Source organism: Coregonus lavaretus (genome assembly GCF_964263955.1).
Source record: "Coregonus lavaretus genome assembly, chromosome: 15".
NCBI classification, from domain to species: Eukaryota; Metazoa; Chordata; class Actinopteri; order Salmoniformes; family Salmonidae; genus Coregonus; species Coregonus lavaretus.
In genome coordinates this window covers 19,839,408-19,866,476 of record NC_140002.1, presented here as the reverse complement: position 1 = coordinate 19,866,476, position 27,069 = coordinate 19,839,408, and the positions used below count along the sequence as shown (strand labels likewise).

The window sequence follows — 27,069 nt, the reverse complement described above, 5'->3', positions numbered from 1 at the left end:
CTCGCAGGCACAGGAACACACTCACTGTCTTACTCAGACATACTTATTCAATGAAAAGAGCACACTCATTCTCATACAAAGGTTTGTGTCATCTTACACACACACATTTACAGTACGTATGATTAACTGGCCTAGAAGTGAGTTTGGCGTAGTAACTGCGTTGTGTAAGCCGCATCATACCGTACCCTCTCATTTGAGGTAAAACAAGCCACAGAGTGCAGGACACCAAATGTACCTCAGGCAAAAAAGACAAACCCAGACCGTTGCTGACTGACTTCTCTAACAAACTACTAATCCTGGTCGACAACGTCTCTCTCATAACATCGAGGTGACTGTAGGGCTTTCAGTACCATTCAATAACAGTAAAACAGAAGGGGAAAAGTTGCCTAGGCGAAGCCACATGCCACATCTTAACACCACACCGCCTTCAATCAGCTCACCGTTCCAGTTTGTAGAAAAGAAAACAGGCTATGTCAGTGGAGGTAAAATTAAGGCAGGTTTTTTGGGGAGGTGTGAGTCGGTGTAAGTATGTAACAGAGAACCTCGATGGCGATGGAGATTTTAATGGGAAACAGTCTGAGAGGGAGCAGCTCGCAGTCTTACAGATCCATAAAGTCTCCTTTGAGTGGCGGGCAGAGCGTCAGGCCCAGTAATGCAGTGCAGGTGGGAGAGAGGTATTGTAAGACTAGCTCCTGGGCTGAGCAAACGGCCTTCGCAGGCCTGCCAGAGCAAGTGGGAAAAGCCACAAATGTTGGCGCACACCCCAGGGTGGGGATTCTTTGGGTTCCAGACAATGTGATTGGCTCTCATGTCTAACGTGGTCTCGTAGTTTTTTTTTTTTTTTGCTGTACAGGCTGTGTGTCAGACAGGTATGGATGTCGTGATGTGCAGACATGGTGTGGTGGTCGTCTGTTTATGGGAACTGAAATTGTGTCTGGAAGAATGAGAGCAGACCTGAATTTCAGTTAAACTCAATGCTTCCTGATGGGCCTAAAATTGGAAATTTTTGTACCTGTGAGAGCTAGTTTACTCTAATTGGCCTGGCCAGAAACTTGGTTTGAAGTCTTCTATAAAAAGTGATCTAAAGTGAGATGACATGAAGTCCAGAGTCAGATGCTGATTAAAGCACACATATCTGTGACCATAGTGCTTCAGGTAGCCTAGTGGTTAAGAGCGTTGGGCCAATAACCAAAAGGCTGCTGGTTTGAATCCCCGAGCTGACTAGGTGAAAAAGTATGTTGATGTGCCTTTGAGCAAGGCACTTAACCCTAGTAACTCTGGATAAGAGTGTCTGCTAAAATGTGAACTGAAAACAACATTTAAATAAAAGTAACTTTGTTTTGTTTTGATTGCTAAGGCTATGATTTACAGTATTCTGTCATATGGTCAGATTGAGCAAATCCAGGTTGATAACACAGCACCAAAAAGACTTGATCAAAACAGAGTTAAGATGCTGAGGTTGTCCATAGAATTATTCTAAATTCTCAATGTCTTGAGGAAGCAGAATGACTGTCCACAGATATCATGTGGGTTTGGCTAGTGGTAGAGCTGCTGTCTCCACAGGTTGTGTTGTAATAGTGATGAGCCGAGGGGGTGGGCCAGGAAAACAATGGACACATTCTATCACCCAAGGTGCTCCAGATGGAAGGAACGAGCGCAAAAAAAAAAAAAAGGCAAACAAAAACAAGGGAGAGTTTTTCACACCATCAGCATTTCCGTTGTGGCCTTGTTACATTAAGGCCCCGGTGCTCTTGCTTTCATCCCACGACTCTACCCCCTGCTGCGAGGAAACCAAAACCTCCTTCTTATCCCAGTCCCGGCCCGGCGTCCATTTCGTTCAGTCTTTCACCTCATTTCATTAAAAGCTTATAAGAAAAACAATTCTGGCCTGAGCAGCTCCTCTGGCTCCCTGAAACAAGAGGTTCTGGGCCATATGGAGCTTTTTAAGATAAATATGTAGTGACTGTTGCTCTCTGTGAGGTAATCTCTGCTTCCCTTTGCATGACGGATTACCAAGGGCTCCACAAACACATGATCACTCTTTTCATTTTCATCCCGTTTCCTCCGCCTGAGCAGTATAGTATTTTTATTGACTCAGTGTTCGTAGAGAAGGCGAAGGTGTATGTTACAATACACAAAAAAGTACAATACGTGAATCCAATGTGCAACAACCTGTCTGTCAGAGATCTTGGTTCTGTTCCAAGTTTCTATGCATTTGGAAATGTTTAATAGAATTCTCTATTAATGGCTCTATTCAATGTATTCCCACTTGTAACCTCCCTGTTTTCCCACAGCATCACAAGGGCAGGAAGCAAGAAACACAGGTCTGGATCTAATTAAACAGCCATAAAATGTGTCCTAAACTTTGTACAACAAATGATTGACTGAGAAAATACTACTTTAGTTCTGAATGTGGTGCCTATAAAGAAAGGGAAAGGAAATACGCAGAAGTAACCGGATTTTTAAAAACCCACATTATGAAATTGTTTTTGAAATAGTACTTGATAATTTCACGTACTTTTGTAAGAAAAAGGGGATATTTTTTCCCCACAAGCCAATTAGCTCACTAGTTATAGAAAGGTAAACCGGCACCTCACTGGAATTTGTCCTCACTCAGCATTAGACCGACTACAACCACTTTCACACTCAATAACCTATTTTTCAGCCAGCCCCCTGAAATTCAGCGAATGACTACATCTCAACCATCATCCATAATTTAATCACCTGCCCCATTACTCGCTAAACGTGGAAAATCTTAAAGCGGCGAACTCTCACAAAACGTCCACCCCTTACATTAAGACACCTTAATTTCCTTTATGTGCCTCTTCCTGGAACCAACGTCCGCCAATCAGTTGTCTGGCCAAGCGGTGGGCAGTAAAGCCGATGCGGGACATTGCTAGTGTGTTAAATCATCATATCCCCGACTCATCACCTGGACTGGCAGGGTGAGGATGCCAGCCAGGCCCCAGCACTCCAGGGGATGCCACGCTGGGTGCCAGCCTGCTAGGGGAACCTGCCCCACATTGGTGTGAGCAGGGCTAATCAAATAAAAATAAAAAATGGGCTACATGTGGCCTAGCAGTACCTTTTTTTACTACAACACCAGTGGGTCTGGACTCACTCATATGCGTAATACTGACAAACACCTTTATAAAGGTTGTGTATGCATTTCTGTCTGTCTGTCTCTCTGTGTTGTGTGTGTGTAATACTCAGTGGCCTGTTGCCTGGCCTCTATAACATGTCACGCTTGTGCATTGACGTGCCCAGAAATTAAAGAGTGAGGTGGGGGCAGGGGACAGACCTGGCAGCATCTGGCTGCTTCAAGGTTTTCACTCCCCTGGTGGACCTCTCTCTCACACTCCCTTTTTATCCCTTGTTCTCTCTGTAAGTACAAAGCCCTCTCTGTGCTACCCATCTCAGGCCAGGCCAGAGCAATGGCACCTTTGTTACAGGTGGCTGCTGTCTCTGGGTTTTGAGGGTTGCCTAAATTATACATGCCTCTCAACCACTGTCAACTTAACAGCACAGCCTCAAGCCCAATGTTTGTCTCAGGCCCTACTTTCTGAAATTGGTTGTAATTTTCACAAACTACATCCCACTGGCACTTGCCATGAGCAAAAAGTACAATTTTAAGAGGAGCAAGGCCATTGGACATATCCCTGGATATATCTGAACTCCACTATGACAATTATACATGACATGCTCCTATGTCACTCAGGTACAGACCTAACTTGTATGGCATCCAATGGATCTACAGCCGGAGTGCCTGCAGGCTTGGTTGTCTAACAGACTGTCTATTGATCACTTAATGTCAGTGATCAGTCCACTCACTTGGTCTCCCAGGTCTATGCCTACACAGTGCTCATTGTATAGCACAGTACTATTTAACAGTATACAGTGCATTCGGAAAGTATTCAGACCCCTTGACTTCTTCCACATTTTGTTACGTTACAGCCTTATTCTAAAATGGATTAGATAGTTCTTTCCCCTCATCAATCTACACACATTACCCCATAATGACAAACCAAAAACAGGTTTTTAGAAATTTAAATGGTGTATTTACATAAGTATTCAGACCCTTTACTCAGTACTGTTGAAGCACCTTTGGCAGCGATTACAGCCTCGAGTCTTATTGGGTATGACGCTACAAGCTTGGCACACCTGTATTTGGGGAGTTTCTCACATTTTTCTCTGCAGATCCTCTCAAGCTCTGTCAGGTTGGATGGGGAGTGTCGCTGCACAGCTAATTTTCAGCTCTCCAGAGATGTTCGATCAAGTTCAAGTCCGGGCTCTGACTGGGCCACTCAAGGACATTCAGAGACTTGTCCCGAAGCCACTCCTGCATTGTCTTGGCTGTGTGCTTAGGGTCGTTGTCTTGTTGGAAGGTGAACCTTCGCCCCAGTCTGAAGTCCTGAGCGCTCTGGAGACGGTTTTCATCAAGGATCTCTCTGCACTTTGCTCCGTTCATCTTTCCCTTGATCCTGACTAGTCTCCCAGTCTCTGCCGCTGAAAAACATCCCCACAGCATGATGCTGCCACCACCATGCTTCACCGTAGGGATGGTGCCAGGTTCAGGCCAAAGAGTTCAATCTTGGTTTCATCAGACCAGAGAATCTTGTTTCTCATTGTCTGAGAGACCTTTAGGCAAACTGCAAGTGGGCTGTCATGTGCCTTTTACTGAGGAGTGGCTTCCATCTGGCCACTCTACCATAAAGGCCTGGTTGGTGGAGTGCTGCAGAGATGGTTGTCCTTCTGGAAGGTTCTCCCATCTCCACAGAGGAACTCTGGAGCTCTGTCAGGGTGACCATCAGGTTCTTGGTCACCTCCCTGACCAAGGGCCTTCTCCCCCGATTGCTCAGTTTGGCTGGCCGGCCAGCTCTAGGAAGTGTCTAGGTGGTTCCAAACTTCTTCCATTTAAGAATGATGGAGGCCACTGTGTTCTTGGGGACCTTCAAAGCTCCAGAAATGTTTTGGTACCCTTCCCCAGATCTGTGCCTCGACACAATCCTGTCTCGGAGCGCTACGGATAATTTCTTCGACCTCATGGCTTGGTTTTTGCTCTGACATGTACTGTCAACTGTGGGACCTCATATAGACAGGTGTGTGCCGTTCCAAATCATGTCCAATAAATTGAATATACCAGGTGGACTCCAATCAAGTTGTAGAGACATCTCAAGGATGATCAATGGAAACAGGATGCACCTGAGCTCAATTTCGAGTCTCATAGCAAAGGGTCTGAATACTTATGTAAATAAGGTATTTCTGTTTTTCATTTTTTACACATTTGCACAAAAAAAAAAACTGTTTGCACTTTGTCATTATGGGGTACTGTGTGTAGATTGATGAGGGGAAAATATATATTTAATCAATTTTAAAATGAGGCTGTAACGTAACAAAATGTGGAAAAAGTCAATGGGTCTGAATACTTTCCGAATGCACTGTACTACTAAGTGATCAACATTGTGCAACTCTCTGGTGAACTCCAACTCTCCCTAAATCTAAAACATATCTTTCAATGTCAATCTCATTTTTGTATACCAAGGGGGGGGAATGTTAAGGGGGGCATGCATACAGTAAGTGTCTATTAATGCCAATTCAGCAATGCAATTGTGTCTAAAAAGGCCCGTTTGTGGCAGACCCAAAACCAACTCAGTGAGAAGTCTTTATGCCAAATATGTTTCAGTTTGTTGATTCCTTAAATACTGTATGTGTGCTCCTCGGTTAGCCCATTCCTGAATAAATTCTGTTTATTTTATTTGGTCCGACTGCTGGAAGGACAAACAGAAAAATGGAGATGAGCGTGTTATCTAGTGCTGTTGAAGGACAACAGTGTTTGCTCACAGGGTTGCCAAATTCAAAGGCTAAACATAGAAAGTGAGAGATGATACACTACATGAAGAGTATACTTACAAAGCAGACATTGATATATGCTTGACTTGATTGTGTCATCATTGCATATGCAATTGCATATGAAAAATGTATGCACTCACTAACTGTAAGTCGCTCTGGATAAGAGCATCAGCTAAATGACTAAAATGTAAATGTATACATACAGTTGAAGTCGGAAGTTTACATACACCTTAGCCAAATACATTTAAACTCAGTTTTTCACAATTCCTGACATTTAATCCTTGTAAAAATTCCCTGTCTTAGGTCAGTTAGGATCACCACTTTATTTCAACGATGTGAAATGTCAGAATAATTGTAGAGAGAATTATTTATTTCAGCTATTATTTATTTCCTCACATTCCCAGTGGGTCAGAAGTTTACATACACTCAATTAGTATTTGGTAGCATTGCCTTTAAATTGTTTAACTTGGGTCAAACGTTTTGGGTAGCCTTCCACAACCTTCCCACAATAAGTTGGGTGAATTTTGGCCCATTCCTCCTGACAGAGCTGGTGTAACTGAGTCAGGTTTGTAGGCCTCCTTGCTCACACAAGCCTTTTCAGTTCTACCCACACATTTTCTATAGGATTGAAGTCAGGGCTTTGTGATGGCCACTCCAATACCTTGACTTTGTTGTCCTTAAACCATTTTGCCACAACTTTGGAAGTATGCTTGGCGTCATTGTCCATTTGGAAGACCCATTTGCGACCAAGCTTTAACTTCCTGACTGATGTCTTGAGATGTTGCTTCAATATATCCACATAATTTTCCTTCCTCATGATGCCATCTATTTTGTGAAGTGCACCAGTCCCTCCTGCAGCAAATCACCCCCACAGCATGATGCTGCGACCACTGTGCTTCACGGTTGGGATGGTGTTCTTCGGCTTGCAAGCCTTCCCCTTTTTCCTCCAAACATAACGATGGTCATTATGGCCAAACAGTTCTATTTTTGTTTCATCAGACCAGAGGACATTTCTCCAAAAAGTACGATCTTTGTCCCCATGTGCAGTTGCAAACCGTAGTCTGGCTTTTTTATGGCGGTTTTGGAGCAGTGGCTTCTTCCTTGCTGAGGGGCCTTTCTGTCAATATAGGACTCGTTTTACTGTGGATATAGATAATTTTGTACCTGTTTCCTCCAGCATCTTCACAAGGTCCTTTGCTGTTGTTCTGGGATTGATTTGCACTTTTCGCACCAAAGTACGTTCATCTCTAGGAGACTTAACTTGTCTCCTTCCTGAGTGGTATGACGGCTGCGTGGTCCCAGATGAAGTGGTACCTTCAGGCGTTTGGAAATTGCTCCCAAGGATGAATCAGATTTGTGGAGGTCAAAAAAAAATTTCTGAGGTCTTGGCTGATTTCTTTTGATTTTCCCATGATGTCAAGCAAAGAGGCACTGAGTTTGAAGGTAGGCCTTGAAATACATCCAAAAGTACACCTCCAATTGACTCAAATTATGTCAATTAGCCTATCAGAAGCTTCTAAAGCCATGACATCATTTTCTGGAATTTTCCAAGCTGTTTTATACAGACCTCCTGTAGCTCAGTTGGTAGAGCATGGCGCTTGCAACACCAGGGTTGTGGGTTCGATTCCCACAGGGGGGCCAGTATGAAAAATGTATGCACTCACTAACTGTAAGTCGCTCTGGATAAGAGCGTCTGCTAAATTACTAAAATGTCAATGTTAAAGGCACAGTTAACTTAGTGTATGTAAACTTCTGACCCACTGGATTTGTGATACAGTGAATTATAAGTGAAATAATCTGTCTGTAAACAATTGTTGGAAAAATTACTTGTGTCATGCACAAAGTAAATGTCCTAACTGACTTGCCAAAACTATAGTTTGTTAACAAGAAATTTGTGGAGTGGTTGAAAAACAAGTTTTAATGACTCCAACATAAGTGTATGTAAACTTCCGACTTCAAATGTACATACTGAAGTAAAAACATTGACTGAGAGCCTGGTGCATTCCTTTAACAAGCACAATTTAGATTTAAACAGAAAATAATGAAAAACTACAGTAAACATGTAATTCAACATCTGAAATATGAAGAAAGAAAAAAAGATTCAAACCAGGAAAAACGGACAAATATTACACTTAACCCAATATACACTGCTCAAAAAAATAAAGTGAACACTTAAACAACACAATGTAACTCCAAGTCAATCACACTTCTGTGAAATCAAACTGTCCACTTAGGAAGCAACACTGATTGACAATAAATGTCACATGCTGTTGTGCAAATGAAATAGACAACAGGTGGAAATTATAGGCAATTAGCAAGACACCCCCAATAAAGGACTGGTTTTGCAGGTGGTGACCACAGACCACTTCTCAGTTCCTATGCTTCCTGGCTGATGTTTTGGTCACTTTTGAATGCTGGCGGTGCTTTCACTCTAATGGTAGCATGAGATGGAGTCTACAACCCACACAAGTGGCTCAGGTAGTGCAGCTCATCCAGGATGGCACATCAATGCGAGCTGTGGCAAGAAGGTTTGCTGTGTCTGTCAGCGTAGTGCCCAGAGCATGGAGGCGCTACCAGGAGACAGGCCAGTACATCAGGAGACGTGGAGGAGGACGTAGGAGGGCAACAACCCAGCAGCAGGACTGCTACCTCCGCCTTTGTGCAAGGAGGAGCAGGAGGAGCACTGCCAGAGCCCTGCAAAATGACCTCGAGCAGGCCACAAATGTGCATGTGTCTGCTCAAACGGTCGGAAACAGACTCCATGAGGGTGGTATGAGGGCCCGACGTCCACAGGTGGGGGTTGTGCTTACAGCCCAACACCGTGCAGGACGTTTGGCATTTGCCAGAGAACACCAAGATTGGCAAATTCGCCACTGGCGCTCTGTGCTCTTCACAGATGAAAGCAGGTTCACACTGAGCACATGTGACAGACGTGAAAGAGTCTGGAGACGCCATGGAGAACGTTCTGCTGCCTGCAACATCCTCCAGCATGACCGGTTTGGCGGTGGGTCAGTCATGGTGTGGGGTGGCATTTCTTTGGGGGGCCGCACAGCCCTCCATGTGCTCGCCAGAGGTAGCCTGACTGCCATTAGGTACCGAGATGAGATCCTCAGACCCCTTGTGAGACCATATGCTGGTGCGGTTGGCCCTGGGTTCCTCCTAATGCAAGACAATGCTAGACCTCATGTGGCTGGAGTGTGTCAGCAGTTCCTGCAAGAGGAAGGCATTGATGCAATGGACCGCCCATTCCCCAGACCTGAATCCAATTGAGCACATCTGGGACATCATGTCTCGCTCCATCCACTAACGCCACGTTGCACCACAGACTGTCCAGGAGTTGGCGGATGCTTTAGTCCAGGTCTGGGAGGAGATCCCTCAGGAGACCATCCGCCACCTCATCAGGAGCATGCCCAGGCGTTGTAGGGAGGTTATACAGGCACGTGGAGGCCACACACACTACTGAGCCTCATTTTGACTTGTTTTAAGGACATTACATCAAAGTTGGATCAGCCTGTAGTGTGGTTTTCCACTTTAATTTTGAGGGTGACTCCAAATCCAGACCTCCATGGGTTGATAAATTTGATTTCCATTGATAATTTGTGTGGGATGTTGTTGTCAGCACATTCAACTATGTAAAGAAAAAAGTATTTAATAAGATTATTTCATTCATTCAGATCTAGGATGTGTTATTTTAATGTTCCCTTTATTTTTTTGAGCAGTGTATTACACTCATACATAAAAAGCAAAAACAATGCTATATACACAGCCACACCAGAAAGGACACTCAAGTCTAAGAGCTGGTAGGGAGGAGAGGCAGAGAAAGAGGAACTGGCTTCATGAGAGGCAGAGTGCAGAGAGACAGCTTTTGATACCCAAGCATGAGATCAAAGAAATGTGGGATTGTGCTTAACGCTCCTGCAGAATCCTCAGTCAGCTTGTCCTATAGCGTAATGCATGTACAACAATGCATGTACGACATGCAGTTGTCCAACAACTCCACCTGTAGTGTGTGTGTGTGTGTGTGTGTGTGTGTGTGTGTGTGTGTGTGTGTGTGTGTGTGTGTGTGTGTGTGTGTGTGTGTGCATGTGTGTGTGTGTTAATCAACGTCAATCCGCTCCACCTTATTCTGGAATCAAAACGCTTCAAACAGAAGGTAAAAATAAACATCAAAGGCAAATGTACAGTAGATGTCTGAAAATCTATGAAAACGCCATGGACGGCAGTAGAAACCTAACACAGGGAAGGGACACAAGAATAGGGGTGAGAGAGCAGTTGGGGCACATGGATAAGTTAACAGCATCTCTGTCTTCCATCTGTCTATTCGACTTTGAAATTCAATAAAGACAAGTCATGAGTGCAGCAGCACTGCCCTACTCCTTCTCTCTCTTTCCCCTTCCGTCTTTTACTTTCCCTCGCTATTTCTTTCTCTTGCATAGCAACCACAATCAAAATGGCAACTAAAGAGGGGCAAACTCCCAACCATCTGACCTAGATAATGTGGCGTCTTTGATAGCTGCATGTGATTGGGCGATGAGAGGCTGATGTGTGTTTGTCACACGGCGAGAGATGTCTTCTGTCTGCTTTGAGCTGGATGGCTGTCAAGTAAAGCAAGCAGAGTGAATGAGGAATAGATACCCCAGCGAAACAAACACAGTAGTCAGATATCAAATACTCTGCAACAGAGTATGAATGTGATATCTAGTTAAAATAAGGGGTGGCATAGGAAATCAGAATGTCCAAGCCACAGCAACAACATCATATTGTACACAGTACACAGAGGAACAATAGTCTATGTTTCTTTACACCACTCACCTAATCTAGGTTTAGAGGGATGTTCAATGTTACCGTGTACTTCAACAACCTGGTGAGTCTTAGTGCATGTGTGTTTACCTGTGTGTGTGTGAGTGTTAGCGGATGCAAGTAACACAAAGGGTACTCGTGGGACGTGGCCGAGGTAGTGGCACACAAGGCTCAGGGGGGGGACATTTCGGAAGGACACCCTTTTCAGGGGCTGCAGCTTTTCAATGGGCTTTTTCAATAGACTAATTTCCACATCAAAACCAGCGCAGGAAAGGGATACTGCCTGGGGGTGGGGAGTAATGAGGAGCCCTTTCTCCATCCCTTTCTCTCTTTTTCATTCTTTTTTGAAAGAGGGGGAAAAGCCCTGATGCTTTAATGATCTCCTTTAATCAAACGTATGGGCTGACATAGCCTTTTCCTTTCAGAGAGCACACAATTACACAGATACTCTATCTTGTCTGCTCTCCTAAAATGCCATTAGGAATCTCTATTATTGTGTTGTCTCCCAAGGGGTTTCTGTCTTTGTGAATGATTCGGCTAAGAAGCTAGGACGTCAATGTGGCACATTTCAGTGGTTTTGATTGGTTGAATAAAGACTTTAGCTTGACTTACAAACCCTCAGAAAGAGAAATTCCACATTCATGGTCTGAGTATTTTCCTTTATGTCTGGGGAGATATTTTAAGCATATCCAATACCATTTCTCCAATTAACATTCAAAAGATTTCAAGCACAGTATGTGAATTATAATGTGATTGTCAATTCCTGTTCGCAATTTGAAGGGAATTTGAATTACATTAATTCTTACATAATTCTGAATTAATTCTTTGTAAAAAGTTGGTTGGCTTCAGATCTATGGCTTTTCCCTTCAGATAATACAAAGAATGCTGACTTTTATTTCAACACAAATAAAGGCTTAATAACTGGCTATTGTATGCTCTTTCTGCCAAACAAACACTTTTTCATTGTACCCAATATGCCCTTACCACAAAACCAGGAGCAGGGGGCTCTAGTATCTTATCATTAAAGGCTTTGTTAGTTGTAATGGCTGATGCAGAGCAAGCAGATTATTATTGTTATGAGAAGCAACCCAGCTAGCACATTTGGTTCCTTGGAAGTTATAGGAATGTTCGTTTTTGGTTTCCCATCAGTTCTGGTAACGAAGCCATAGGTTTCCTGACCGGTAAGTTAAACATTCTGAGAATGGAAGTGCAAATTTCGCCTGTTCTGTGAAGGTTGCAGGTAGGTTCTGAGAACGTTTTACTATGGTTCCCTGAAAGTTTTCCTGGGATGTTTTATTAACATTCTGAGAACAAAAATCATAGGTTATTTGAAGGTAATTAAATGACCTTCTGAGAACATATTTCAATAAGACTGCTATTCAAACAGACCCCATTTCAAAGGAAAGAAGTACTCATTTGGAACTCCAAGGGCAGATAGGACACAATACATTTATTTGCTTAGGCGTTAATCATGCAAACACATCTTTTTTATTGTGGCACGGCGCAAGTGAGATTCGAACCTATGATCTTCTGTTCTCTATTCAAGGAATGAGTCCATTGCGTCACCAGGATGGAGCTTGCATGCCATGTTTTTTTAATTCATACAAAGCTGATCATTTTAGTCTATTCAAACAGACCCCATTTAAAGGAAAGAATCACTCATTAAGATCAGGTGTGGCAATTAGTGGGCGTGGGCAACACACCTGAACACACTTAACAAGATAGAGGATAGAGAGAGTTCTGTTGTTGCTAAGAAATGTAAATGTTTTTAAATAACATTCTTAGAATGTTCTTTGGCCAGGGCGGCAGGTAGCTTAGTGGGTAAGAGCGTTGTGCCAGTAACTGAAAGGTCGCTGGTTCTAATCCCCGAGCCGACTAGGTGAAAAATCTGTCGATGTGCCCTTAAGCAAGGCACTTAACCCTAATTGCTCCTGTAAGTCGCTCTGGATAAGAGCGTCTGCTAAATGACTAAAATGTAATGTAAATGTCTTTGAACATTACTGTTTTTATTGGAAAGATTTCTTAAAGCTCCCACGCAGTCCTTTTAATTAACTTTTTTAATCATCACTTTATGTCTAATAAATCACTGTGTGTGTTTCTTTTTAATATAACTCCAAAATATATATTTTTTCCCTGAGCCTCCTTGGGCCACTGGAATGCTCAGTCTGATTGTGTGGGCGTTAGAAAACAAAATGTAATATGAAATTAGATATTTACATACACAGCCTGATTGGCTGATAGGATGGTCTAGAGCCCACCCGCTTACCCCTTCAAAAAACAACAACAAAGGCTTTCACACTTTCACAGGTGTGTAGGCTAATTTTCTTGTCATCAAAACAAAAGGCATGCATAATGCACCTAAATTTGCTATATCATTGTTGTACTGTTTTCAATAGGTCACCAGAAGAGGACGCTCTTCATTTGACATTTTAATCATACCCTGTCTACCGTCTATTCATTGCAGAATGCCATGATTATCTACACAGGGCAGTTTCTATAAAGCACTTTGTGACAACTTCTGATGTAAAAAGGGCTTCATAAAATACATTTGATTGACATGTATATCACACCAACTGACTGGTTCTTCTGATGTTGTTCACACAGGAGACCATGTTGAGACATTCTGTACATCCAGAGAGCAACAGCAGGAAGATCACAGAGCTAAGAGGTCTCACCACTGCCCACATTGTGAGGAGATTTTCCCAATTCTATCAAAGCTAAAAATACACCTACAATACACACAGGAAATAATCTGTATCCCTGCTCTGACTGTGGGAAGAGCTGCAAAATATCAAGAGATCTGGTACTCCTGCTCTGACTGTTGGAAGAGTTTCTCTCAACGTGGCCACTTAAAAATACACCAACAAATACATCAATGTGAGAATCCTCATCAGTTCTCTGACTAGCTAAGACTAAAATCATTCCATCACTTAAATCTCAAGAAATCATAGCACACTCTATTGTAATCCTATTGTTTCTCACTGTGAGAGAACTGTGCAGAGGAAAGGGAGACATATTTACTGTTTTTCTGAAGCTGAACAAGACAGGAAGTTTAAATGAGCATCACGAGCCGACCCCCACGACGTCGGGAGTCGAGGAGGGATCTGACGGCATAGGCGGGGCTTCCCTCGAAGTCCAGGGGTGGCGGAGGGATGTTGTGGGGGACGGCATCAGCCAGGGGACCAGGAACCACCGGCCTGAGGAGGGAAATGTGAAAAGAGGGTGAGATCCGGTAGTTAGTGGGGAGCTGTATTCGGTATGTTACCTCATTGACCCTCTGGAGGACTTTGAATGGCCCCACAAAGCGGGGGCTCAGCTTCCGGCAGGGCAGGCAGAGCAGGAGGTCCCTGGTGGAGAGCCAGACGCGAGCACCATGATGGAACACAGGAGCCTCACTGCAGTGGCGATCCGTTATGCTCCTTCTGGCGGCGGACGCCATGCTGGAGCCTCAGGTGGGCAACGTTCCAAACCGCCTCTGCGCGCCGGAACCACTCGGCCACCACAGGAGCTTCGGTCTGGCTCTGGGTCCACGGAGCCAGGGCCGGCTGGTACCACAGGACGCACTGGAAGGGAGACAGCGCGGTGGCGGAGTGACGAAGTGAGTTCTGGGCGTACTCCGCCCAGGGAATGAACCGGGCCCACTCCCCCTGCCGATCCTGACAGTGATTCCTAAGGAACCTCACCAGCTCCTGGTTAGTCCTCTCTACCTGCCCGTTGGACTGAGGCCGGTACCCGGATGTGAGGCTGATCGTGACCCCCAGCTTCTCCATGAAGGCTCTCCACACCCACGACGTGGGACCACGGTCGGAGACGATGTCCTCCAGAAGGCCATAGTGTCGGAAGACCTGCTGGAACAGTGCTTCAGCGACCTGGAGAGTGGTAGGGAGACCAGAGAGAGGGATAAAAAGGCAGGATTTGGAGAATCTGTCCACAACAACCATAACAGTGGTGAAACCATCAGATGGGGGAAGATCAGTAACAAAATCTATGGACAGAAGGGGAAGGAGTTTCCCTGCTGGAGCGTGCCGAGGTGATTTGGTTTGGGCATATATGGAGCAGGAGTTGACGTAGGGGACAACGTCCTGCGCCAAGGTGGGCCACCAGTACTTAACGGAGATGGATTGAGACTTTGTGTACAAGTGCCTCGATGATGAGGAAGGGAAGGCTTTCTTGGTGCAGGGGTCCCACGGTGATGGTGAGTGGTGCTGTGATGTGTGCGATTGTCAATGAAATTCCCAGTGGCACCGGAGTCCACTAGAGCTGTAGAAACAACACATGAGGAACAGCCAGCTAGCGAAATCGGTACTAAAAAGGGTTTGGTGGAAAGTGATGAAGATGGAATACTCATGCCTACCCCAGGAGACGGATGGTCACGAGGCCGCCCCTCTGCTCTAGTGGAACCCGGGTTGGGACATAGCGGACACCGTTGAAGCTGGTGCCCCTCCTGACCACAATAAGGACAGAGCCCCAGCTGTCTCCGACAGCGTTGCTCAGCCGCAGAGAGGCGTGTGGCCCCTACCTCCATGGTGAGGCAGTATTCTGTAAACGAAGACGCAGGGAGTCAGGAAGCAGGTGCAGTTGGTGAGTTTAATCGGAATGAGCATTGAGTGAATAAAAAAACAGGAGTAGGGTCTGAACATGAAAACAGAAACAATACTGCCTGATGGGTAATACAACGGAGTGCTAGATAAAGGGGAAGTAATCAGGGTATTGATGAAGTCCAGGTGTGCCTAATGATGGGGCGCAGGTGTATGTAATGATGGGTTGCCAGGACCGGTGGTTAGTAGACCGGCGACGTCGAGCACCAGAGCGGGGGTAGACGTGACACTTAGTATTACTTGATGTGTTAGGCCTCTGAGACGCAATGGCTAATGGTATAATCTTCAGTATCATCACAAAGTCTGTTTCATCATTTTGCGAAAAAGACTTTGTGGCGATACTGGAGATTATAACTTATTTAAATGTTTCTAATGAGTAAACACTCTGAATTCTGTTGTTGAAAGTAAATAAAGAGGAGTATTTTTCGCCGCTCATACAGGAGTAGTAAAGGATATAGGCCTAGTGCACTAATTTGGTGGAAATGTTTTTTCTTCATATTTTTGTATTGTTTATTATTACATTATTTTTTTATTGTGATTTATCGGTGTGTGCTGGAGCACCCTCAGCACCCCTACTTCCCGCGGCTATGCGTGCCACACAAGCAAACCAAGTCATATTCTCCTTTCTATCTTTCCTGTAACAAAGCCAAGAATTTCTAGAGTAGTCCTCAAGTACATTGAAGTTTCACGCTTTCTGTTCTGACAATCAGCCAAATGTTAGCTTGGTCTTTGATCTGTTTGTGCTATATAGCCAACTCCTATGTATAGCCAAGCCAACTGCTATGGTAACACAGCATTACAACTATCATACATTAGGAGTTAGAAAGACAGCATAAACAGATCTGGGACCAGGCTATAGCTTTTCTACGACCTGCACCAACAGCTTGGTAAGTACAGCAACCACCACCAGCATAAACCTAGGAGTGTTAGGGGGGGAACCAGTTCAGCTTCTCTGCCAGTCGATGTTCACATGTCTGTCCTGTCTGTGTGTGTGTGTCTCATACTCTTCATCCTAGTATTCACCATGTAGCTCCTAATCAAAAGCATCTTCCTCCAAAATGCCCATGACCTCATGGTCCTCCTCATCCTGCATTCCTCAGCGATGACCCCTTAGCACATAAGAAAGCGGATCATGAAAGGTAGGGAATTGTGTAGCTACAAGTTATCAACCTGTTGGCAAGGTGACAAAGTTACATTTTATAATCCTAAAGTTTTTACTCTCACATTTGAGAATATGTAACATAATGTAATATCTGATAGTCCATAACTGAAATAATATGATCATGTATGCCTGTAGCAAAGTCAAACCAGCTAGACCTCCAGCCTGAGCTTTCATAAGTCATATGATCTATCATAAGGGTTATACATTCATTCTTGCGTTCAACCGCCAGAAGGCTTACTATTTATTTAGGAATCATATCACAGATAAACATACACCTAATGAGATATCTCACTAGCTAATAATAATAATAGCTACCCTCTTTCTTTCTTCTGGCTGGCAGGCTAGTAGATTCAAATCCAATCACACGCCAGTTTGTTTTAACTAATACCTAATGAAAAATACTCTTTAAATTGTCAATTTGAGCATTTTATTTTGTACAATCATCAAAGAAAACACAAACAAAAAAAACTATACACATGCTAAATCAAGTAGGGTACCTTGGTCCGTTTTGGGTGAATAACTGACTGCAGCTTTAACAACAGTCAACAGGCTAGCTACCATTAGTTAGCTCACAGATTTTGGTAGCTAGCAATCTAGCTAACATTATTTGAGGAGACATTATAGTTAGCCTGGAAATATGATGACATTGCTAAAGTAGGCAAGCAATTAGTAGGAAACAACTTTGCCATCATTATCATGTCGTCAAATTTACTTTAGAGAGATGGCAATTGTCATAGCTAGAAAAGTTAGTAAAAAATAGCTAACTAGCTATGCTAACTTTAGCTAGCTAAAATACGGTCCTGTCCCTCAATCTTAGCTAGCTAGCTAAAATTATACTCCATCTAAAGTCAATCTGGTGACATCACAGTGATTACAAAAGGTTTTCCTACTAATGATTTGCCTCCTTTAGAAATGTCATCATTTTTCCAAGTCACTATAATGCACTTCAGACGAAAACACAAGAATGCCCAAGAATGCGAAGGTAACTTGCCTAAATGACTACCGCCCAGTAGCACTCACGTCGGTAGCCATGCAGTGCTTTGAAAGGCTGGTCATGGCTCACATCAACACCATCATTCCCATACCGCCCCAACAGATCCACAGATGACGCAATCTCAATCGCACTCCACACTGACCTTTCCCACCTGGACAAAAGGAACACCTATGTGAGAATTATGTTAATTGCCTACAGCTCAGCGTTCAACACCATAGTGCCCACAAAGCTCATCACTAAGCTAAGGACGCTGGGACTAAACACCTCCCTCTGCAACTGGATCCTGGACTTCCTGACGGGCCGCCCCCAGGTGGTAAGGGTAAGCAACAACACATCTGCCACGCTGATCATCAACACCGGGGCCCCTCAGGGGTGATGCTTATTCCCCTCCTGTACTCCCTGTTCACCCACGACTGCGTGGCCAAGCACGACTCCAACGCCATCATTAAGTTTGCTGACGACACAACAGTGGTAGGCCTGATCACCGACAATGATGAGACAGCCGATAGGGAGGATGTCAGAGACCTGGCAGTGTGGTGCCAGGACAACAACCTCTCCCTCAATGTGAGCAAGACAAAGGAGATGATCGTGGACTACAGGAAAAGGAGGGCCGAACAGGCCCCCATTAACATCGACGGGGCTATGGTGGAGGGTGTCGAGAGTTTCAAGATCCTTGGTGTCCACATCACCAACAAACTATCATGGTCCAAACACACCAAGACAGTCATGAAGAGGGCACGACAATACCTTTTCCCTCTCAGGAGACTGAAAAGATTTGGCATGGGTCCCCAGAGCCTCAAAAAGTTATACAGCTGCACCACCGAGAGCATCCTGACCGGTTGCATCACCACCTGGTATGGCAACTGCTCGGCATCCGACCGTAAGTCGCTACAGAGGGTAGTGCGTACGGCCCAGTACATCACTGGGGCCAACCTTCCTGCCATCCAGGACCTATATACTAGGCGGTGTCAGAGGAAGGCCCAAAAAATTGTCAAAGAGTCACCCAGTCACCCAAGTCATAGACTGTTCTCTCTGCTACCACACGGCAAGCGGTACCGGAGCGCCAAGTCTAGGTCCAAAAGGCTCCTTAACAGATTCTACCACCAAGCTATAAGACTGTTGAACAATTAATAAAATGGCCACCCGGACTATTTACATTGACACTGCTGCTACTCGCTGTTTATTATCTATGCATAGTCACTTTACCCCAACCTACATGTACAAACTACCTCGACTAACCTGTACCCCCACACATTGACTCGGTACCGGTACCCCCTGTATATAGACTCGTTATTGTTATGTAATTTTATGGTGTTACTTTCTATTTTTTACATTTGTTTATTTAGTAAATATTTTCTTAACTCTATTTCTTGAACTGCATTGTTGGTTAAGGGCTTGCAAGTAAGCATTTCACGGTAAGGTCTACACCTGTTGTATTCGGCGCATGTGACAAATACAATTTGATTTGAAATCTTCATCAGCACATGGCAGCTCAGAGATTGCCATTGAGTAGCTAGTAGAACATTAATTCAGGCATCAGTCCTCACAAGAATGTTCAAAACCATATTGTGACGAAGCATGCAACCCATGAATAGCATGTCCTTCACTTATAATAGAAAGATAACCATCTAGACACTTACTTCATGAATGGTTGTTGCTGCTGCCGATTTCAAGATCCATGCGATGCTTGATGGAGCTGCTGGGAAATCCATGTGTACCTAGCCTGATTTGCAATGTAGTCCGATGCAAAGTGTGCTGTGCAGGAGGTTCGACTGAATTTATCTGACAGTTGATTATGAAAAATATATCGAAGCCAAATCAGACAAAGTGATTGTTCGGATGGAATACAGTGCAAAGGCAGCCATACGCTCTTGCTTTTGGGCTGGACCAGCACCAAAACTAGGCGGGAATATGTAAATAAACGATGAACGTTAATTGGTCTATTATAATCAAATTCTATAATCAATCGCCTGGTGACTTTAAAATTACAAAAGTTACAAAACTACATCCCACCCGAAACACAGAAAGGGCATTATCATAATTTTCACAATTTCAGAGTGTTATTTCGACCGCATAGTGTGGAAATATCAAAAAAATAAACTGGAAAAACAGAACCATGAGGAAGCCTGTAGAAAACGTTATGCTGAAGTACTGAACTTCCCACAGAAGAACGTTGTTCCTAACGTTCTATGATTGTTCTGGGAACATGACTTTAAATAGAACCATGAGGAAACCTATAGGAAACGTTATGCTGAAGTACTGAAATTCCCACCTAAGAAACATATGGTTCTCAGAACGTTATGTGCTAGCTGGGTATCCTGCACCATTTACAGAATGTTGTGGGAAGGTTGTATACAAAATAACCATAGGACAACCATGCTCTCACCAAGCTCTAAGAAACATATGGTTCTCAGAACGTTATGTGCTAGCTGGGAAGTGTTTATGCATGTCACCCATATAGAAACTTGAAAGCTGGCACACATTAATTGCACTTAATTGTGACTGGTACATGTGGTTTACACACCAGAGAGGGGTCCCAATGCGCAGTTCCAAGACAAACCCAGCTTTTTATGGTGAAATGTAACAGTGGTTTCAGCTCCAGGGGGACACGTGCTGCCAAGCCATGGACAATGTCTGCGCCGGCAGGAGGCAGGCACCAGCAACAGGGAAGAGAGGATGATAAAAATCTAATGTCCCTATTTAAGGATAGGCTGGTGGGCTGGACCAGCCCAAAATGTAAATATAATCATTCTTAAGGCCTAAAATGGAATGATGAGGTGTAAAAAGGGGTCTGCAGCACAGTAGCAGAAATCTGCTAAACTGTACCTATTCAACAAGGATAATGCTATGTATTCTTTAGCTTTATAAAGACTGACATTTTGACTGCCTGTGTGTTATATTTGGGAAACGCAGAGAAAAATGTTCTTAAAGGCAGTGTCATGACTCATCGTTAAAACTCTGTCTCTCTCTCTTTCCCGCACCATGGAATGCTGTCACCCCATGTAAGTTATTTTTTCTGGAGCTGATGTTTCATTGGAAAACAGAAAGTTCAGCATAGCTTCACAAACATGGGCAGGCAGAGAGGCGCTGACTGTTTTCCACCTCAACCGAGGCTGCAGGTTAAAAAAATATTAACGCTTTTGTCAACCAACCAGAAATTTGGCACAAGGCTCAACTGTGTGGAACACACAGCTTTTTGTTGGCATTTTACTCAAGCTTTTTGAATTCCACAAATGTAACAGAACACTGATGCAATGCGAGGACAGAGTTATACATGAAAGGGCATATAAAATTAACAGCTGATGTCACTTGGGAAAATATGACTCATTTTGCCATACTGTAGGTGGGTCCACAAGGTCATCAAAGTCTACTGAATAATAAACAAAAATTATTACATTTAGGAATGTCACCCAAACTAATTATATGTTTATTTTATTCACACAATATATTCTTCCATCTTAAAACGGTACCATCTTAGATCATTATTACCTCAAGTAAATGACCACTGTAGAGCTTGTCGATTTGAAGAGGCACTGTAGCAAATCTAAATCAAAATGTTTCAGGCACAAATTAATATTTACAAAGCAGGTATTTAAACAATGTTTTTTAAATACTATTGTTGAATGTCTTTGCTTTGCTCATGTTTATGACCACTACCCCTAACAATTTTACATGTGTTGTAAAGTAATGGAGAGTAAAGTCATCAGTGAAAATATATAAATATGTTTTATTAACATACATTTTTCAAAAAAATATTACTTTTCAAAAGGCACTTGTACATCTCAACAGGCCCTATATTCATAACTATTTAGTACGTGCGCTTACATACAATATACAAAAACTTATGAAACACCATGAAGAACCTGCAATTAAATATACAACACAATAAATAAACTTACAGGGAGGGGAGCATAAACCAAATATTGATACATCCATGCAAGTTCTCTTTTGCAATTAGTTAAGCAGAAACAACCAACTTTATGGCATGCAATACAAGAAACGTTCCCTTTAGAAGCATATCTGATTCTGCACCAAACTGTGTGGTTTAACTGCAAGCAATTTGGATAATGTCCCCAAACGACAGCACAAGCACTGTCACTTTCAGGTATTCCTACTCAACGAACATCAGATGCAGTCCAACCTGAGCTTTTCAAATGATCACATAACAAAATAGCCTCCTTTCCCTTTGGCATTGTCTTTACAAAACACTTGAGAAATGTCACTTGAAGTGTCAGACGTGTGTTGGGCTCTCTATGTAGGAGTCTGTTTTGGACATGTGGAGCACCACGGCTGGGGCCTTATAGTGGCAGTGGGAGGTGCTGCAGCTGATGCTGCCACAGGGCTTCCTACTAGTCCGCACCGCCAGCTTCCTGTTGCACAGACCCTGCCAGGTCTGCAGGGTCTTGGAGCTCCATACCCACACGCCGCTGGTGATGCCCACCACCAGAGACATAAAGATCTTCAGCATGAACACCGCCACGGTGGGTATCGACTCCTCCAGGGAGCAGTCCTTGTTCCGGCGCCCAGGGAATGACACACACTTGCTCTCCAGCACCCGGAACTTCCAGTAGTCCATGTTGAGCCTCTCGTAGAAGTAGCATATGATGACGCAGGTGGCGGGCACCGTGTACAGGATGGAGAACACACCGATCTTCACCATGAGCTTTTCCAGCTTCTCCGTGTTGGTGCCACCCGTCTTCATTATCTTGCGGATGTGGAAGAGCGCTACGAAGCCCGTGAGGATGAAGGAGGTGCCAATGACCAGGTAGCAGGACAAAGGAATGAGCACGAAGCCAGTCAGGGCGTTGACATCCATGCTGCCCACGTAGCACAGCCCCGTCAGCTCGTCCCCGGCCACCTTCCTCATGGTGAGGATGACTATGGTCTTCATGGCTGGGATGCCCCAGGCGGCCATGTGGAAGTAGCTGCTGTGGGCCTCGATGGCCTCGTGGCCCCACTTCTTGCCAGCGGCCAGGAACCAGGTGAGGGTGAGGATGACCCACCAGATGGATGAGGCCATACCGAAGTAGTAGAGGATGAGGAATACGATGGTGCAGCCCGTGGACTCCAGCCCCTCCTGGATGATGTAGAGCTCGCCATTCTCCCGGTCACAGGCGATGTTCTCGGAACCGGCCACCGAGCGGATGATGAAGGCCACCGAGTAGACATTGTAGCACATCGAGAGGAAGATGATGGGCCGCTCCGGGTACTGGAAGCGCTGCGGGTCCAGCAGGAAGGTGAGGACGGTGAAGGCGGTGGAGACAAAGCAGAGTGTGGACCACACCGCCATCCAGATGAAGGCAAAGTCCTTGTCCTGCTTCGACCAGAACACGTCCACCGCAGAGGAGCAGCGCGGGGCGCACGACTGGCTCTTCTCCACATACTGGAACTTCTCCGGGTTCTCGCAGGAGCCCAGGCTGGTACCCGAGCTGGGCTGCCTGGGTCTGGGGGGCACCGGGAGCATGCCCTCCCCCTTCTTGGTCTCCTGCTTTGTGTCATTCTCAGGCGCCTCCATGCACAGGGAGTTGGGGTCGTTTTTAGTGGGCAGCTTGGAGCAGTCCAGTGAGTCAGGCCAGCCGAAGCTGAACTTCTCCATGATGGGAGAGCACTTTTGCCTGGCCTGCTCACACATTGGTCGGCAGGCAGGGATGGTGGTGGACACTTTGTCAGTGCACATGGGGACGTAGAGGGAGCAGAGGAAAAAGCGCAGGTGCATGTCACAGCCGTATTCCACTAGAGGGGCAAACTCATTTAGTTTGATGCTGGCCTCCGCTTGGCTTTCATATTTCATGAAGTTGGGCATTCTTGTCATATTGTAGCCAATGCCCTGGCACATGGGGATGGTGATGAGTTCACATTTTGCAGGTCTGCCTCTCTCTATATCATAGGCGCCAATCTCCAAGCTGGATGCAGCAATAACAAGTTGGCACCACAGTAAAATGGCAATCCTCAAATTAAAAACATCCATGGTGATATCAGGAAAGTTTATGTATCAGGAAATGCTTCATGTATTAAAACAGAAAAGAAAAGTAAAATATTTCATCCCATGAGGAAAAAAGTTTGGAGGAAAGAAACTGTGGCTGTAACAATTCCAGATTGATGAGTTTGTGGCCGAAATGTGTAAATTTCCCCACTGTCAAATCTGATGAAAACAATGTAGCATGTCCGTTAGTTCCAAGGTGGTGAGAGAACTTTAATACTGATTAAAGTTACCTCCTATGGTCAAACTACGCAAAACGTTTTGTTTTCCCTGGAAACAGTATGCGAATTACAAAAGGGGAATACAAATGTGCTTGTTGTTACAGTTCCAAATCCAGTCGAATTTTTTTAAGCACGATATGCTTCACATGTTTACCAAATTGAAGGCAACATGCTGTGAAAGTTAGAATGGAAAACAATTAGTTTATAATATACCACTGGTAGCACGCATAGTAAAATCTCAAACCAGGCAGTTGAGTTGAACCGTTATTTACCGTAATAATCCTCGGTAAAGTCCTTATTTTCCGAATTGATTTTTAGATGACAGGCTATTCAGAATCCCATGTTAGTAGGCTCCTGTTTGTAACCACACAAGCGCACAGCACGGAGGGATACTGGGTCGTTTAAAAATAGTCAAGTTGTCCAGCTCTGTCAGTCTTGCTCTCCGTCCATCGCTTAAGTGCATACTTTTTTTTGTGCTCTCTCTCTGCCTCTTCAATAACGGGGCGGGAATTAGGTGACGAACTTGTTTCGCCCCGCCTTAAACTCATTCTCAAATTACTTTTTCTTACTGGCTTTACGCAGAAAATACGAGCCACAAGCCATAGGGGACCACTACTTTTGCTGGAAGGTCTGAATTCAATAATTGGTCAGCTGTTGGTCAGCTAGCGCGGTTAATGTAATGAAAGTGCGTATATTACTCCCTGTTAAATTTTTTTTATCGACATTCCACACAGTGGCCTTAAATGAAAACAGCTTAGGTTGTCGCGAGCTTAGGTTTTGTGCATCCTGATGGTGAACATTTACTAATATTGAATGCCAATCAATATATGGTTCAGTTTATTTTCACCAGTTTATTTTCACCATTAAAATCAATAACAACAATCATATAATCTACAATTCAATTAGTTTGAATAGGAATGTGGGTTTTTTTGGGACAAGAATGGTATTATATGTTATAGCCTATGTAATAAGCATGTTTTATTTGCTTATAAAACAACAAGCTTTGGTCAAGCATAAGTGTCCATCACCTGACCTCTGTCTTCATGAAACATGACCTTTCACAACATACAGAAGACATTAGTATTCCAGTCCATATGAAGTAGTCTACACCGGGTGGCAAGTGTAGCTTGGGAAACATCAGAATACATTTCAATTAGCATAGAGTCTGCAAAACTCCTTTCCTAGAATACTGGGCCATTCCCTATTAACAAGGGTCAGATGATTGCAATCTAAATTTAAATCAAATCAAATCAAATCAAATTTTATTGGTCACATGCGCCGAATACAACAGGTGCAGACATTACAGTGAAATGCTTACTTACAGCCCTTAACCAACAGTGCATTTATTTTAAACAAAAAAGTAAGAATAAAACAACAACAAAAAAGTGTTGAGAAAAAAAGAGCAGAAGTAAAAATAAAGTGACAGTAGGGAGGCTATATATACAATAGAATAAATATATATATATACAGGGGGGTACCGTTGCATAGTCAATGTGCGGGGGCACCGGCTAGTTGAGGTAGTTGAGGTAATATGTACATGTGGGTAGAGTTAAAGTGACTATGCATAAATACTTAACAGAGTAGCAGCAGCGTAAAAAGTATGGGGTGGGGGGGCAGTGCAAATAGTCCGGGTAGCCATGATTAGCTGTTCAGGAGTCTTATGGCTTGGGGGTAGAAGCTGTTGAGAAGTCTTTTGGACCTAGACTTGGCACTCCGGTACCGCTTGCCGTGCGGTAGCAGAGAGAACAGTCTATGACTAGGGTGACTGGAGTCTTTGACAATTTTGAGGGCCTTCCTCTGACACCGCCTGGTATAGAGGTCCTGGATGGCAGGGAGCTTTGCCCCTGTGATGTACTGGGCCGTACGCACTACCCTCTGTAGTGCCTTGCGGTCAGAGGCCAAGCAGTTGCCATACCAGGCGGTGATGCAACCAGTCAGGATGCTCTCGATGGTGCAGCTGTAGAATTTTTTGAGGATCTGAGGACCCATGCCAAATCTTTTTAGTCTCCTGAGGGGGAATAGGCTTTGTCGTGCCCTCTTCACGACTGTCTTGGTGTGTTTGGACCATGATAGTTCGTTGGTGATGTGGACACCAAGGAACTTGAAGCTCTCAACCTGTTCCACTACAGCCCCGTCGATGAGAATGGGGGCGTGCTCAGTCCTCTTTTTTTTCCTGTAGTCCACAATCATCTCCTTTGTCTTGGTCACGTTGAGGGAGAGGTTGTTGTCCTGGCACCACACGGCCAGATCTCTGACCTCCTCCCTATAGGCTGTCTCATCGTTGTCGGTGAGTTGTAAGCTCAATGAAGTTAGGACTTTAATGATGTCTCTTTCTATTTTCTCCATGTCAGATAGCTGTGTCACTCTATTACTGAGCAGTGACTGTACAACATGGGTTAACTGGAACAGTTAGAGTTGAAGGCCTGATAGGCTATTGTTCCCATCTAGTGGTCACTCTCCACACAGCATCCATCCATGGTGCATTGCACACATAGAAGAAAGAGGAGTCATATGCTTCCACTTGTCATTGATCAATTGCTTTAGTTAACCTTAGGAAGAACAGTATATGAACTGCAGCATAAGGCCTGCTTTGTATGAATTGTTAAATACTTTGTGCTTGTACTCAATTGCCATCTCATCTATCAGTTTCTCAAAAACAATTGAGAAAGTGATAGATGCTTATGGTGGTTGTGCAAAACCATCTGTTTCCAACAACATGACTGTCTGCCTAGTACTGAGAGACTCTGAAGGGAAAACAGAACAACCCATGTTGTTCTCCTTTTAGGCTCAGTCAGAACCCCCTCACCTCTCTTCCTCCCCCCTGAGGCATTCAGCCTTGTGTTTCGCCAGTTTCCAATGAATGGTTCAGTAACGAAACCTGTAGAAGGTCCTTCTATACACAGGGTTATTCGATTGTCCATTTTGTTTGGACAAAATCACTAGGGCCATGTTTTCCATATGAAAACCTCTCCATCTCTGGGCCTAGGCCTACACGAGGCCAGGGTACCTCTCTATCAGGCTAACCCATATCGATTCCCCTCTTGACCAAACTGCAGGTCGGAGGGGTGACAAGAGCGGCACCTGCTTCCCAGAGCCCATCTCCCAGCTTCATTGTCATGCTAAGCAGCCTTGCACAGGAGTGCACTCTGAGTGCCGGAGCGAGACTCCCCAAAAACGGCCCTGTTCCCGAAGGCACTTAGAAAAGCAGGCCCACTTGTCAAGTTCCCACAGACTACAGGATCGGTTCACCACTCACTCGCTTATTTTTTTTTTCTTTCTCCGACAGGTCAATTTCCTGCTCATTTAAATGAAATGGGATTCCTTTTGGCGGCTGTTTTTGTTTTGGCTGAGAGCTGTTTAAGCAGCGCTTTCCACGTACTCTGCAAGTCTTCTTCAGCCTGCCATGAAAAGGGGCTATTCTTTGCGCTCACTGGATGAGGAGAAAATAAAGAAAGGGAAACCGC

The 27,069-nt window shown here is 44.3% G+C and overlaps 1 protein-coding gene across 1 annotated transcript; it reads right to left on the bottom strand.

Moving 5' to 3' along the window:
- Positions 1-21,635: 21,635 nt before the first annotated feature.
- On the bottom strand, positions 21,636-23,372 carry LOC311142679 (frizzled-9; the record flags this gene model as incomplete). Its single annotated transcript, XM_084178333.1, has 1 exon — positions 21,636-23,372. The coding sequence occupies one exon, from the start codon at positions 23,370-23,372 to the stop codon at positions 21,636-21,638; it is 1,737 nt and encodes a 578-aa protein (XP_084034459.1).
- Between the last annotated feature and the right edge of the window lie 3,697 nt (positions 23,373-27,069).